Here is a 16,320-nt window from a genome sequence, read left to right as displayed (position 1 = left end):
GATCTATATTTGAGCAGTGACATTAAATTAACAGATAATGATTTCCTAAGCCAATCAAAAAAAAAAATAATTTATACTTTTGAGGTGTAACACCCTATATATGCTGGGCTGCCTATGCAATACTTTTAATTATATATCACACAGTGAGGCAGATTTACTATGTAACACACAATCTGCCTGTTCGTGGTTCAGTCCTAGATTTGCCTTTTAGTTGTTTGAACCTATGACCTCTCTCAAATTCATTTAAAATAGTTTTCCCAATTCATTTCCATATCTTCCATATAACCTTTCCATATCATTTACAATCTTGAATATCTCTATAAGATGACCTCTCAAATACTTTCCTCTAAGGCTGTCTTTTCTTGTAACTTAGACCTCTAAAATAAGGATTAGTATTTTGGCTCTTCTTGGCACTGTCTTCAATGTGTGAATGTTCCCATGTGTTTTGGCAATTAGAACTGGATACAGTGCTCAAGGTGCAATCTGACCAGAGCACTTCACAATTTGATCACAACTTCCTCTGACGTACAGTTCTGACGAAAGGTCATCGACCTGAAAAGTTAACTCTGTTTCTCTCCCCACAGTTGCTACCTGACTTAATGAGTATTTCCTGTATTTTCTGTTTTTATTTCAGATTTCCAGCATCCGCAGTATTTTGCTTTTATTCCTTTGACGTGCATTCTGTTTTGGCTATATAATTTAACATTCCTAGAATCATAAAATGACACAGCACAGAAGGCCATACAGTCCATCGTGCCTGTGCTAGCTCGACGGTAGAGCTATACAATTGATCCTACTCCCTTGCTCCTTCCCCATAGCCGTGCAATTTATTTCCCTTTAAGTAGTTATCCAATTCTCTATTGAATCTGCTTCCAACCCCTTTCAGGAAGTGCATTCCCGATCATAACTTGCTGTGTTAGAAAAAGTTTCCCCATGCGCCTCCGGTTCTTTTGTCAATCGCCTTAAATCTCTGTCCTCTGGTTACCGACCCTTCTGCCGCAACAACAACTTGCATTTTTATAGCACCTTTAATGTTGTAAAACGGCGCAAGTGCATCAGAGGAGCGTTTTCAAACAAAACTTATACTGAGCCACATAAGGAGACATTAGTCAGATAAGGTAGCTTTTAAGGAGCGTCTTAAAGAAGGAAAGAGAGGTAGAGAGGCGGAGATGTTTAGGGAGGGAATTCCAGAGTTTAGGGTCTTGGCAACTGAAGGCACCAATGGTGGAGCGATTAAAATTGAGGATGCACAAAAGGTCAAAATTGAGAGCGCCGATATCTCAGAGGGTTGTTATAGATATGGAGGAAATTACAGATATGGGGAAGAGCGAGGCCATGGAAGGATTTAAAAACAAGGATCAGAATTTTTAAATCAGGGAGTTGCTTAACTGAGAGCCAATGAAGTCAGCAAGCACGAGGTTGATGGGTGAACAGGACTTGGTGCGACTTAGGACACGGGCAGCAGAGCTTTGGATGAGCTTAAGTTTATGGAACATGCAAGATGGGAAACCGGCCAGGAGTGAGTGGAACAGTCAAGTCTAGAGATAATAAAGGCATGGATGAGGGTTTCAGCAGATGAGCTGAGGCAGTGGTGGAGTCAGGCAATTTTATGGAGGTGGAAATAGCTAATCTTAACGATGGTGCAGATATGTGGTCGGAAGCTCACCTTGGGGTGAAATATGACACCAAGGTTGCGAACAGTCTGGTTCAGCTTCAAACAGTAGCCAGGGAGAGGAATGGAGTTGCCAGCTAGGGAGCAGAGTTTGTGGTGGGGACTGAAAACAATGGCTTCGGTCTTCCCAATATTTAGTTGGAGTAAATTTCTGCTCATCCATTGGACAAGCAGTCTGGAAACTGTTTCTCCATATTTACTCTATCAAAACTGTTTATGATTTTGAACATTTCTATCAAATTTTCTCTTAACCTTATCTGCTCTAACTGAAGTCCCTCATCCCTGATACCATTCTAGTAAATCTCTTCTGCATCCGCTCTAAGGCCCTGACATCCTTCCTTCCTAAAGTGTGGTACCCAGAATTGAACCCCAAACTGCAGCTGAGGCTGAACCAGTATTTTGTATTGGCTTTGTTGATTGAAGCTCTGTATTTGGAATAAGGGAAAGGAGAAAGTAGTATATAATTGGCTATTTAACAGTACCCTCAAAATAGAAATAAGGAGAAGCAACTTACATCCTGAAAAACTGGCTCCCACTGTTCTCTTGACCCAATTGCATCTGATCGTCCAGTAACAACTCCATCAGAATTTATTCCTATATATTTGCCATAGCCAGACTTCAGCGCTATTCTATAGGAAACCAAAAATAGTGAAAATAAATTCTGCAATATTAATGCACAAAAAAGTTTTAAATATACAGTACTTTGATTTACAGTTATTACAAGTGTATTTTACATAAATTCTATGTTCCTCAGCATGATATTGACGTTACAAACTGTCGAGGTGTCTGATTACCATAGGCCAAAGTTTATTAAATATTGCAATCCCACATATTTGCCTTGCTTTTAATGCATTATAGTTGATAGTAATAACAGCAAATACCTTTCTACTTGTGTAACATATATTAATGTCTCCTTCTAACTGAAATTACAAATATGATCATTGACAATGGGGCTGTTGGGATTTTTGATACAAAAGCGTATCAATATAAAATACACAAACAGTGCAGAGCAACTGTATGATGAATTTATAAAACGTGAACAAAAGAACTGATTGCTGATAAACTTGTAGTCTTAGCAGATTGTTGAGATCATCGGTCATCAAATTTTTTCTGACATGCTCATGTGAAGCGCCTTGGGACGTTTTACTACATTAAAGGCATTATATCAATGCAAGTTGGTGTTGCATAGCATAGCCTGGTAAATGAGGCAAATCCGATCTTGGATTCCACAGTACATAGAATAGAATGCAAATCACACATGATATTGAACAGGTATATAGCACTGATTTATTCCCAACTAGAGTACTGCATGCAGTTCTGGTTGCCATATTACAGGAAGGATATAATTTCACTGGAAAAGGTAGCAACTGTGCAGCCCGTCTGATAGATTCATCAGCTATCTAAGCTACAAGGAAAGGCTGCAGAATTGAGTTTGTGAGAAGAGATCTTACTGAGGTGTTCAAGTTCAAGTGCATCAACATGGTTGAACTCTGAGAATTGTTTACCAAGGCCCAGAGAATGACTGGGAGAGGAGGGGGGCAGGGGATCAAGCTCTGAAGAGGGAAGGTGAATGGACAAATCAGATGGAACTATCTGACAGAGGGTGGTGAATGTTTGGAATGGACTGCCCAGTGAGGCGATCTAGGCTCATAACCGCAGTAATTATAAGAGGAAAATGGTTGGCATTTGGCGAAATAAAACAAGTGAGGGACAGTGCATTCTGATTCTGCACTCTGGAGCTAGGTAGAGGAACCAAAATAATCTTCTCTGGTCCTGTATGTTCATATCGTCACAATAGCCATCTGTATTTAAAACTTTAAGAATTGTACTAAGGCATTTATGGGGACACTACAAAAATTTACTTTAATAAATTATTTTAAATTCTCTATAATTCATTCTTGAAGTCCTGTAAAATTGTATGCAAAGCAAATGTAACTAGTTCATTCAAATATATCTCAAATACATACTGTAATTTATGTACTGCCCATATCTAAATAGATATGCACACACATTAATCTACATTTTTGTATGTGTAATAAATTTGTTTGTGAGTATGAGCACAAATTGTAATCATATGTTGCCCTGCAATTATGCACATCTTTCACTTTGCTGAATAGAAGTACTCACCTGCTGACTGACTTAGTCTACAGTCTCTTCAATCTCAGTGACAGTGGGCTCAAGTTTCAGATGCCCGCTAGAACTGTGCACATCGGAGAGGCCCGCCTAATTTATAGAACATAAATTGCGCCGAATACTTACCTTGCGATTCTCCGATAGCTGTAGACCCATTTCCACCTCGGCATGGCGCAGCAGGAGCTGCTGGGGGCGGAGCTACAGCCCTGCACCAAAAACAGTGCCAGCAGCTGCGCGCGTGCGCAGTACCTCCTGGCCCTCCCAGCGCGTCCTGTCTCCGGGGCGACGATCCTATGCCAGGCCAAAGGGACGTCGCCCCTATCGCAGGCCGAGTGGCCTGACGCATTTTACCTGGTGGCGGGCCCTGCCCAAAGTCCTCGGCGGGGCCCGGCATCGTCATCATCGTCTCCCCCCCGTCTTCTTCTCTTCCCCTCCCCCTCCCCATCTTCTTCTCTTCCTCTCTCCCCCCTCCACCCCTCCATCTTCTTCTCTCCCCTCTCCTCTTCTGTCGCCCCCCCCTTCTTCCCGGTGCTGCAGTAGGTGAGTAGAAATAATTTTTTATTTATTGAGTGATTTTTAATTTTACATTTTTTTGGATTGATTTATTGGTTTATTATTGATGATGGCTCTTTATTTGTAAAAGTGAAGTGTTTAATGTTTGTAAACTCCCCATCCCTCCTCCCATCTCTTGTTCCCTATGCTTGATTTCCAAGTGTAGGCAAGGTTTTTGAGTGTACAAAAATCTACACTTACTCCATTCTAAGTTAGTTTGGAATAAGTTTTTACTGCCTAAACTTGCAAAACAGGCTTAAGTGGCCAGACACGCCCCCTTTTGTAAAAAAAAATGTTCTAAAATGGAACTGTTCTAACTGACTAGAACTGGAGCAAAGTAAATGCCGAGAATTGCAATTTATAAGATGATCCATTCTAAACTAGTTGCTCCAAAAAAATAGGAGCAACTCAGGCCAAAACTTGACCCCAATGTTTTATGAATTGCTGAAATGGTATCAGCATCCAAGAGCAAGTACACCAGGTTCATTCTGACCTTGATTATCTAGCTTGTATTAGCTGATTATCCACAAATATTTCTGGGGGGGGCGGCGTGAAGTTGAGGCCGAGTCAGGAAAGCAGAAGGAATCAGTTATATTACTTCCACTTTGGCTTTGATTTAACATTGCTGCTGCTATTGTTTCCTTGGGTCTCTGGATATGATTGCACAAGAACCAACAGGAAGGTAGCTTTGTATCCATGTCAAAGTCAACGGGAAAGTAACTCTTTAGGATGGACATGAAAGCAGTGAACAAACACTAGATCATGTGTCACCCACAGAAAATATCGGGAAAAAGACATTTTTAAACAAATTATTTCTTTCAAGAATAAATTAAATTGTTACATCTTTCATGATTAAAAAATAGTGGTACCATTGAACTTAGCAAATCTGGAAGTAAGTTCCTGATAGCACATTCTGGGTTCATTTCAATTTTTTTTTAAAAAAGGAACTTTTGTAAGCATCAGAGTTTTTTTTGTTGGTAAAACAGATGCAGGAAATTAGTTTATCACAATGAGACTTCACTGCACCTACTATCAGTGAGTGATTTTATATATATGGCCATCCATTTCAGTGAATGGATTGGTTGAACGAATACCATTCATTAAGGTAGATTAATGAATTAGTCTTCATTCCATTGTAGTTTAATTTAATGGCTTTCCTGATTAGAAACATAGAAAATAGGTGCAGGAATAGGCCATTCGGCCCTTCGAGCCTGCACCGCCATTCAATGAGTTCATGGCTGAACATGCAACTTCAGTACCCCATTCCTGCTTTCTCGCCATACCTCTTGATCCCCCTAGTAGTAAGGACTACATCTAATTCCTTTTTGAATATATTTAGTGAATTGGCCTCAACAACTTTCTGTGGTAGAGAATTCCACAGGTTCACCACTCTCTGGGTGAAGAAGTTTCTCCTCATCTCGGTCCTAAATGGCTTACCCCTTATCCTTAGACTGTGACCCCTGGTTCTGGACTTCCCTAACATTGGGAACATTCTTCCTGCATCGAACCTGTCTAAATCCGTCAGAATTTTAAACGTTTCTATGAGAACCCCTCTCATTCTTCTGAACTCCAATGAATACAAGCCCAGTTGATCCAGTCTTTCTTGATATGTCAGTCCCGCCATCCCGGGAATCAGTCTGGTGAACCTTCGCTGCCTTAAGTTAGGAGACCAAAACTGTACACAATACTCCAGGTGTGGCCTCACCAAGGCCCTGTACAACTGTAGTAACACCTCCCTGCCCCTGTACTCAAATTCCCTCGCTACGAAGGCCAACATGCCATTTGCTTTCTTAACCGCCTGCTGTACCTGCATGCCAACCTTCAATGACTGATGTACCATGACACCCAGGTCTCGTTGCACCTCCCCCTTTCCTAATCTGTCACCATTCAGATAATAGTCTGTCTCTCTGTTTTTACAACCAAAGTGGATAACCTCACATTTATCCACATTATACTTCATCTGCCATGCATTTGCCCACTCACCTAACCTATCCAAGTCACTTACAGACATTACAGAAGGATAATCCCATAATGAACCAGAGATCCTGCAAAGTGTTGAAGTTGGCAGAGATCACAAGCCAAGGAATATACAGACCTCTTATTTGTGGTGTGGTCCAGATCCAGGACACAGCAAATTTTCAAATCAAACTGAGTGCACCAAGTGAATGGACTGAGCAAGATTAAAGCCAGCCGGTGACAGTATTGGATACAGTAACTTTGTATATATAGCCTGCCCGGCAGGAAACCGTGGTCTATCAATTTCCTGAGTGATATGCTGCAGAGTAACCAGGTCTCTGGCAGAGTAGGTTTTTTATAAGCAGCAGCTGCTAAAATTGAATTCTTTCCCCCAGGGAGGCTGCAGTCAGTCAGCTCAGAACAGATAAGGGGCTTAGACCTGGGACCGTCCTGTTTGGTATAACTTGGTAACGCCAAGCGGTGCATTAACTGAAACAAACTGTCATTTATGTTAATACAGCAAGTATCCGGGTCCCTCTGGCTCGAAGGGCAGCTGTTCCAATTCACTTCTAGCTGCCTGCTCCCCAAAATGTTCTGCATTCCAAACAGCCATTTACCAAAGACAGTCTGAGGATCTGTTCAAAGGACCATATTGTACCTGTCAATTTCCATTATCTGCTGGGGGTCCTCCATTATGGGGTAAATGAGGTGCATAATTCTTCCTCCTCTTAAAACAAATTAAAAAAAATGTAACTTGTATTTCTCACCTGGTTTCAGATAATTTAATAGCTGTTAACTGTTCTGGGGGATCAGGGATTTCATTATCTGCTGTGGAAGAAAAAAAATATATACAGGAAGATAATATCTTACAATGAGAAAGACAATTGTTCATTACTGCCATGCAGCAAATGATGCTGAAAGCTGCAGCACTATAACTACTTCTAAAAGTTTGCTCTTTCCATAAAGAATGAATAAGCACAGTTCTTTTTATATAGCACCTTTCATGTCCTCAAAATATCCCAAAGTGCTTTACGGCAAATTAATAATTTTAAAGTGTAGTACTGCCATTATGAATGCAAATGCAGCAGCTAATTTGTGCACAGACAGCAATCAGAGAAATGACCAATTAATCCAATTTTGGTGGTGTTGGTTGAGGGATGAATGTTGGCCAGGGCACCAGGAGAACTCTCCTGCTCTTTTTTGATTAGTACCATGGGATCTTTTACGTCCATCAGAAGAGGCAAATGAGACCTTGGTTTAATGTCTTAGCTGAAACGCAGCATTTCCAACTATACAGCATTCCCTCAGTACTGTGGTGAAGTCTGCCTAAGTTATGCGCTCAAGTCCTGGAGTGCAGCTTGAACCCACAACTTTTGAATGTGTGCCATCATTGAACCAAGCTAATACATAATGAATAGTTACAGTTTAAAAGCACTGATATCTTGTAACTTATTTCTGAGAATTTTTTCAATAGACACTCAGAACTTGTTTTAAGTACAAATCTCCTGTACATAAGGTATCACGGAGTGTAAAAGATGGGCTTGATGTTCCTCACTCCACTGAGTTCCCAATTTCAGCTCCAACACAGCTGAGAAATGGCAAGTAATGGTCGAGTGTGTTTCCAGAGAAAGGAGGAAAATCTTTAGTCTAAAATAAAAACAGAAAATGCTGGAAATCTCAGCAGGTCAGGCAGCATCTGTGGAGAGAAAGCAGAGTTACGTTTCTGGTTGATGACCCTTCGTCTGTTCTGAACCTTCTGACTTCCAATTCAAAGCAGTACTGATGGAAGTTGCAGGTTTCCCAATTTGTTGGCAACATATGGTGCACATTCCAGAAAAACAAAGAGGCGAAGGGGTAGATTTTCAACTTCCTGCTCTGGTATAAATCCGACATTGGGCGTGCAACATTGAAATCAACAGAAATAAAAATTGAACAGTCGATCCAACAACACTCGTTATTACCCAGATGGCAAGTCTACTACAACTTCACCAACAACTTGTATTTATATAGCACCTTTAACGTAGTAAAACGTCCCAAGACGCTTCACAGGAGCGTTATAAAACAAAATTTGACACCGAGCCACTGAAGGAGAAATTAGGAAAGATGATCAAAAGCTTGTTCAAAGAGGTAGGTTTTAAGGAGTGTCTTAAAGGAGGAAAGAGAGGTAGAGAGGCAGAGAGGTTTAGGGAGGGAGTTCCAGAGCTTGGGGCTTTGACAGCTGAAGCACGGCTACCAATGGCCAAGCGATTAAAATCAGGGATGCTCAAGAGGCCAGAATTAGAGGAGCGCAGATATCTTGGGGCTGAAGGAGATTACAGAGATAGGGAAGGGCGAGGCCATGAAGGGATTTGAAAACAAGGATGAGAAATTTAAAATCGAGGCGTTGCTTAACCGGGATCCAATGTAGGTCAGCGAGCACAGGGGTGATGGTCTCCCCCTAAATATCGTTTTGAAAAAGTCAATTACTAAGAGGCTACATAGACAGCAATGCACAAACCTACCAGTCCAAATACAATTACTTTTGCTCATTCTAAATGGCAGTTTGTATTATTTAACAAATCAATCTAACTATAGATATTACCAGAAATGCTTTGCTAATATAACAATTTTGTAGTGATATCAGACCAATAAAGTGAGAGATTCAGCTAATGAATACACGAGAAGGAACTTTACAATGTTATTTCGATTTAAGAGCAAAGATTAGCCCAGATTAAAACATTTCAAATTGTGCCAACAAACCTGTGTGTGGTGCTCCAAGAGTAAAAAGACCATTATCGAGAGCATGGATGTAGGTGCCTGTTCCCATCTCTATTGCCACACTTCCTGTAATTTCTCCAAAATTCTGAACTGCCCACCATCCTCCTAAGATGAAAATATAAAAAGAGACACATTTGAAAAAAATTAAATCAGCAACACATAGAAAGAACTTGCATTCACTTAGCGCCTAGCATGACTGCATGACAACCTAAAGTACTTCAGAGGCAATGAATTATTTTAACCTGTAGCCACTTTGATTATGTAGGCAAATGTAGCAGCCAATTTGTACAAAGCAAGGTCTCACAAAAAACAAATGAGATAAATGCCAGTTAATCTGATATGGTGATGTTGGTCGAGGGAGAACTCCTATGCTCTTCTTCGAATAGTGCCATGAGATCTTCTATGTCTACCCGAACAAGCAGATGGGACCTTGGTTTAACATCTCATCAAAAAGACACCTGTGACAATGCAGCACTCCCTCAGTACAGCACTGAAGTGTCAGCATAGTTTATGCACTCAAGTCTCTGGATGGGATTTTTGAATACACAGCTTTTTGACACAAGTGAGAGTGCTGCTAGGTGAATCAAGGTAACAGTTATTTAGTACATGATCTTGGGAAAGAACCTACATTATAAATACTGTAGAAAGCTTTGGCATTAAAAACTGCAAAATAAACTGAATCATATTGGCTGCATAACTCACTTGGCCAATCAGAAATTGTTTATTTCCTGTAATTCACTGTTGCCCCATTGGAATTGCGTTCTTTCTACTTTTAGACACATTATGAATGATGTAAGTCTCAGTCATATTAGTATAATTGAAGGGCTCGGGGAACTACTGTTCACACCAGGGAGCTCCATAAAAAGACAGAGCAGATTTTTAAAAAATGAGGACAGAATTGGAGAAAGGAAAACATGCATAAGGAGGGAGGGGGGTGTTGCAAGGAAAATGAGAATTATTCATTAGCAGGGATACCAGAAACTCAAGAACCACTATTGGGTAAGCCAACATTAATACCACCAAGATCAAACCTATGGTACAAATGAAATTCATCATCATCATCATCATAGGCAGTCCCTCAAAATCGAGGAAGACTTGTTTCCACTTAAAGTGAGTTCTCAGGTGACTGTACAGTCCAATACGGGAAATACAGTCTCTGTCACAGATGGGACAGACAGTCGTTGAAGGAAAGGGTGGGTGAGGAGTCTGGTTTGCCGCACGCTCTGTCTGCTGCCTGCACTTGTTTTCTACATGCACTTGGCGACGAGACTCGAGGTGCTCAGCGTCCTCCCAGATGCTCTTCCTCCACTTAGGGCGGTCTTGGGCCAGGGTACAGGTGGGGATGTTGCACTTTATCAAGGAGGCTTTGAGGGTATTCTTGAAACGTTTCCTCTGCCCACCTGGGGCTCGCATGCCATGTAGGAGTTCCGAATAGAGCACTTGCTTTGCGAGTCTCGTGTTGGGCATGCGGACGATGTGGCCCGCCCAATGGAGCTGGTCGAGTGTGGTCAGTGCTTCGATGCTGGGGATGTTGGCCTGATCGAGAACACGTTGGAGCGTCTATCCTCCCAGTGGATTTGCAGGATCTTGCGGAGGCAGCGTTGGTGGTAATTCTCCAGTGCTTTGAGGTGTCTACTGTATATAGTCCACGTCGCTGAGCCATATAGGAGGGCGGGTTTCACTACAGCCCTGTAGACCATAAGCTTGGAGCCAGATTTGAGGTCCTGGTCTTCGAATACTCTCTTCCTCAGGCAACCGAAGGCTGCGCTGGCGCACTGGAGGCGGTGTTAGACCTCATCGTTGATGTCTGCTGTTGCTGCTGGTAGGCTCCCGAGGTATGGAAAATGGTCCACATTAACCAAGATCGCGCCGTGAATTTTGATGAATGGGGGTCAGTGCTGTGTGGCGGGATCAGGTTGGTGGAGGACCTTTTGTCTTACGGACGTATAGTCTAAGGCCCATGCTTTCATATGGCTCAGTGAAGATGGTGATGATAGCTTGGAGTTCAGTCTCTGAATGTGCGCGATATGTAGTTCGATGACAGAGGATGGGACGACCTTGGATCTAGCCTGGAGGGAACGAAGGTTGAACAGGTTCCCATTGGTTCTATAGTTTAGTTCCACTCCAGCGGGGAGCTTGTTTAGCGTGAGATGAAGCACTACAGTGAGGAAGGTCGAGAAGAGTGTTGGCGCAATGATGCAGCCTTGCTTGACCCCGTTCCGGAGGTGAATTGGGTCTGTGATGGATCCGTTGGTAAGGATCAAGCTTGCATGTCGTTGTGGAGCAGGCGGAGGATGGTGACAAAAAATTTGGGGGCAGCCGAAACAGAGGAGGATGCTCCATACTCCCTCACGGTTGACAGTGTCAAAGGCCTTTGTGAGGTCAAAGAAGGCCATGTATAAGGATTGGTGCTATTCCCTGCATTTCTCTTGTAGTTGTTGAACGGTGAAGATCATGTCTATTGTATCTATTCTATAAATAACAAATTAGTCAACAAATAAATGTGATTTCCACTTCCTAGAAAAGGAACTTAAAGAAGGCTAACTTTGAAGGTATGAGGCGTGAATTGGCTGAGATGGATTGGCGAATGATACTTAAGGGGTTGACAGTGGATGGGCAATGGCAGACATTTAGAGACCGTATGGATGAATTACAACAATTGTACATTCCTGTCTGGCATAGAAATAAAAAAGGGAAGGTGGCTCAACCGTGGCTATCAAGGGAAATCAGGGATAGTATTAAAGCCAAGGAAGTGGCATACAAATTGGCCAGAAATAGCAGCGAACCTGGGGACTGGGAGAAATTTAGAACTCAGCAGAGGAGGACAAAGGGTTTGATTAGGGCAGGGAAAATGGAGTATGAGAAGAAGCTTGCAGGGAACATTAAGACGGATTGCAAAAGTTTCTATAGATATGTAAAGAGAAAAAGGTTAGTAAAGACAAATGTAGGTCCCCTGCAGTCAGAATCAGGGGAAGTCATAACTGGGAACAAAGAAATGGCGGACCAATTGAACAAGTACTTTGGTTCGGTATTCACGAAGGAGGACACGAACAACCTTCCGGTTATAAAAGGGGTCGGGGGGTCTAGTAAGGAGGAGGAACTGAGGGAAATCCTTATTAGCCGGGAAATTGTGTTGGGGAAATTGATGGGATTGAAGGCCGATAAATCCCCAGGGCCTGATGGACTGCATCCCAGAGTACTTAAGGAGGTGGCCTTGGAAATAGTGGATGCGTTGACAGTCATTTTCCAACATTCCATTGACTCTGGATCAGTTCCTATGGAGTGGAGGGTAGCCAATGTAACCCCACTTTTTAAAAAAGGAGTGAGAGAGAAAACAGGGAATTATAGACCGGTCAGCCTGACATCGGTAGTGGGTAAAATGATGGAATCAATTATTAAGGATGTCATAGCAGTGCATTTGGAAAGAGGTGACATGATAGGTCCAAGTCAGCATGGATTTGTGAAAGGGAAATCATGCTTGACAAATCTTCTGGAATTTTTTGAGGATGTTTCCAGTAGAGTGGATAAGGGAGAACCAGTTGATGTGGTATATTTGGACTTTCAGAAGGCGTTCGACAAGGTCCCACACAAGAGATTGATGTGCAAAGTTAGAGCACATGGGATTGGGGGTAGTGTACTGACATGGATTGAGAACTGGTTGTCAGACAGGAAGCAAAGAGTAGGAGTAAATGGGTACTTTTCAGAATGGCAGGCAGTGACTAGTGGGGTACCGCAAGGTTCTGTGCTGGGGCCCCAGCTGTTTACACTGTACATTAATGATTTAGATGAGGGGATTAAATGTAGTATCTCCAAATTTGCGGATGACACTAAGTTGGGTGGCAGTGTGAGCTGCGAGGAGGATGCTGTGAGGCTGCAGAGCGACTTGGATAGGTTAGGTGAGTGGGCAAATGCATGGCAGATGAAGTATAATGTGGATAAATGTGAGGTTATCCACTTTGGTGGTAAAAACAGAGAGACAGACTATTATCTGAATGGTGACAGATTAGGAAAAGGGGAGGTGTAAAGAGACCTGGGTGTCATGGTACATCAGTCATTGAAGGTTGGCATGCAGGTGCAGCAGGCGGTTAAGAAAGCAAATGGCATGTTGGCCTTCATAGCAAGGGGATTTGAGTACAGGGGCAGGGAGGTGTTACTACAATTGTACAGGGCCTTGGTGAGGCCACACCTGGAGTATTGTGCACAGTTTTGGTCTCCTAACCTGAGGAAGGACATTCTTGCTATTGAGGGAGTGCAGCGAAGGTTCACCAGACTGATTCCCGGGATGGCGGGACTGACCTATCAAGAAAGACTGGATCAACTGGGCTTGTATTCACTGGAGTTCAGAAGAATGAGAGGGGACCTCATAGAAACATATAAAATTCTGACGGGGTTAGACAGGTTAGATGCAGGAAGAATGTTCCCAATGTTGGGGAAGTCCAGAACCAGGGGTCACAGTCTAAGGATAAGGGGTAAGCCATTTAGGACCGAGATGCGGAGGAACTTCTTCACCCAGAGAGTGGTGAACCTGTGGAATTCTCTACCACAGAAAGTTGTTGAGGCCAATTCACTAAATATATTCAAAAAGGAGTTAGATGAGGTCCTTACTGCTAGGGGGATCAAGGGGTATGGCGAGAAAGCAGGAATGGGGTACTGAAGTTGAATGTTCAGCCATGAACTCATTGAATGGCGGTGCAGGCTAGAAGGGCCGAATGGCCTACTCCTGCACCTATTTTCTATGTTTCTATGTTTTCTATGTTTCTATGAATAATTTGCATAGGCAAGGAAACACAATATGACATTCCCATTCTGGAACAGCTGTAAACCTGACAAGAGTGTTCCATAAACAGCAATCACTGTGGGGGTTCCCTTCCTACATCAATCACTTGCACTTACAAACCTCATGAGTTATAAAAGATCACACATAAGGTTCGATCAGTAGGTAAAATGCCTGGCAGGAACTGTGCTGTCAACATTCCGTCCTGTAAATGCCATGTTAAAATATATTACAGGGACAACATTACTGTGTACAATCCACCCCTTAAAAAAAAATCAATATATTTATACCTCAACTGTTCAACTGTTTTCCTGTTTAGGTTTGTAATGACTGGTTTAAGGAAACATTTTGGATTAAAAACAATCTAAATTCTAACATAATTCTCAGAAAATATTTAATTGTAATACACTATTGCATTATAAAATTAGTGAAGATCACATTGCAATTTATGGAATAATAGATCAGCTTCTGTAATGTACAATTTCTGTGAACAATTTCTAAATTGGTTGACGTTTGTGCTGCTGCTTGAAGCAGACACTGTATTGATGAACTCCCAGCCAAGAGCCCATTGCATAGACCGTAATGTACAGTTTTCTCATGTTCAAATCCCGTGGCTGGAAGATATACATGGAAAACCCAAAAGAGCAAAGAGACATTTTGTTACCAGACTCACCAACAATATCAACCAACTGTTCCTCCTCCTCCTCTCGTTTTCTTTTTCCTTTGTTTTTCTTCTTCTTGCTAAAGAAAAATATAACGATTGATTGGAGCATGTAAATCTTATATAAAAAAAAGAGTTGGAGCTATGACGCCTGACCCCATAAGCTTCACTTATGCAAATGCAAAACTGGCAGAAAATAAGTTCTGGGTTGTAAAATAAAAGTAAGCTGTATTAATTACAATTTATACTGGTAAACGATTTCCCTGTTGCATGATAGGAAATAAATCTCAAAATTGTTGCAGGCCTAAGTGGGTGGCAGTAGTCGGGGGCGGGCGGGGAGACTTGCAGATACTGCAGTAAAAGTACTCCCACAAACTACAACAATAAACATGATGGAGAACACGCCTCCAGACTGGCACTTCACTCAATGACTGTGATAAACAGACACACAAACTCTGTGCAATTCAGAGGATGTACATTATCATTCAGCAGCCCTCACAGCCCCTCCTGCAAATACCAGCCCCACTCTCCAGGACCAGCCTGTCCGGAGAGCCCCCGCCCCGGGGCTCAGACTCTCACATACCGCCCATGCTGTCACTCTGGTCCGTTGTTCACAGTTTAAACTCTAACCTTTTCACCCCTTTCAGCACCAGCTTCGTGCTCTTCACACAGGCATATTCCGCCATATTGGGAGTGAGCCTCAGTAACCGGCGCAGGGGACCCAGGTTACAGCGACACCCAGTGCACGGGAGGACCCAGGGTCACAGCGACACCCAGTGCACGGGAGGACCCAGGGTCACAGCGACACCCAGTGCACGGGAGGACCCAGGGTCACAGCGACAACCAGTGCACGGGATGATCCAGGGTTACAGCGACACCCAGTGGGAGGACCCAGGGTCACAGCGACACCCAGTGCACGAGAGGACCCAGGGTCACAGCGACACCCAGTGGGAGGACCCAGGTTACAGCGACACCCAGTGCACGGGAGGACCCAGGGTTACAACGACACCCAGTGCACGGGAGGACCCAGGGTTACAGCGACACCCAGTGCACGGGAGGACCCAGGGTCACAGCGACACCCAGTGGGAGGACCCAGGGTTACAGCGACACCCAGTGCACGGGAGGACCCAGGGTCACAGCGACACCCAGTGCACGGGAGGACCCAGGATCACAGCGACACCCAGTGCACGGGAGGACCCAGGGTTACAGCGACATACAGTGGGAGGACCCAGGGTTACAGCGACACCCAGTGCACGGGAGGACCCAGGGTCACAGCGACACCCAGTGGGAGGACCCAGGGTTACAGTGACACCCAGTGGGAGGACCCGGGTTACAGCGACACCCAGTGGGAGGACCCACGGATACAGCGACACCCAGTGGACCGTCTTGTCACCGAGACCATGCAGAAACCAAGCACAGACAGCAGAAGAAGCGTGCGGCAAACCAGACTCCCCACCCACCCTTTCCCTCAACCAGTCTGTCCCACCTGTGACAGAGACTGTAATTCTCATATTGGACTGTTCAGTCACCTAAGAACTCACTTTTAGAGTGGAAGCAAATCTTCCTCGATTTCAAGGGACTGCCTATGATGATGATGACAGCGACACCCAGTGGACAGCAAGATCCACAACATCAACACAAAAGTAAAATACTGCGGATGCTGGAATCTGAAAAAACCCAGAAAATGCTGGAAATCTCCACGGGTCAGGCAGCATCTGTGGAGAAACTTTTCCGGTCGATGACCCTTTTCAGAACTGGCAAAAGTTTGAGATGTAACAGTTTCTTAAGGAAGTGCAAGGGACAAGGAAAGGAGGG

General features: G+C 43.4%; 1 protein-coding gene across 2 annotated transcripts in view; it reads right to left on the bottom strand.

Moving 5' to 3' along the window:
• Positions 1–15,240, bottom strand: part of frg1 (FSHD region gene 1) — a 40,065-nt gene extending 24,825 nt beyond the window's left edge. Inside the window, exons 1-5 of one of the 2 annotated variants that reach the window (XM_070869636.1) lie at positions 15,136–15,240; positions 14,518–14,585; positions 9,053–9,175; positions 7,081–7,141; positions 2,187–2,301 (exon numbers count right to left, since the gene is read on the bottom strand). In XM_070869636.1, coding sequence (XP_070725737.1) covers positions 2,187–2,301; positions 7,081–7,141; positions 9,053–9,175; positions 14,518–14,585; positions 15,136–15,191 — 423 coding nt within the window. In that variant the 5' untranslated portion in view covers positions 15,192–15,240. The remainder of the gene's footprint in view (positions 1–2,186; positions 2,302–7,080; positions 7,142–9,052; positions 9,176–14,517; positions 14,586–15,135) is intronic. The other variant, XM_070869644.1, reaches the window with a different exon arrangement.
• Positions 15,241–16,320: the final 1,080 nt, after the last annotated feature.

Source organism: Pristiophorus japonicus, chromosome 2 (assembly GCF_044704955.1).
Source record: "Pristiophorus japonicus isolate sPriJap1 chromosome 2, sPriJap1.hap1, whole genome shotgun sequence".
Taxonomy (NCBI): Eukaryota; Metazoa; Chordata; class Chondrichthyes; family Pristiophoridae; genus Pristiophorus; species Pristiophorus japonicus.
This window is presented reverse-complemented; position numbering and strand designations above follow the sequence as displayed.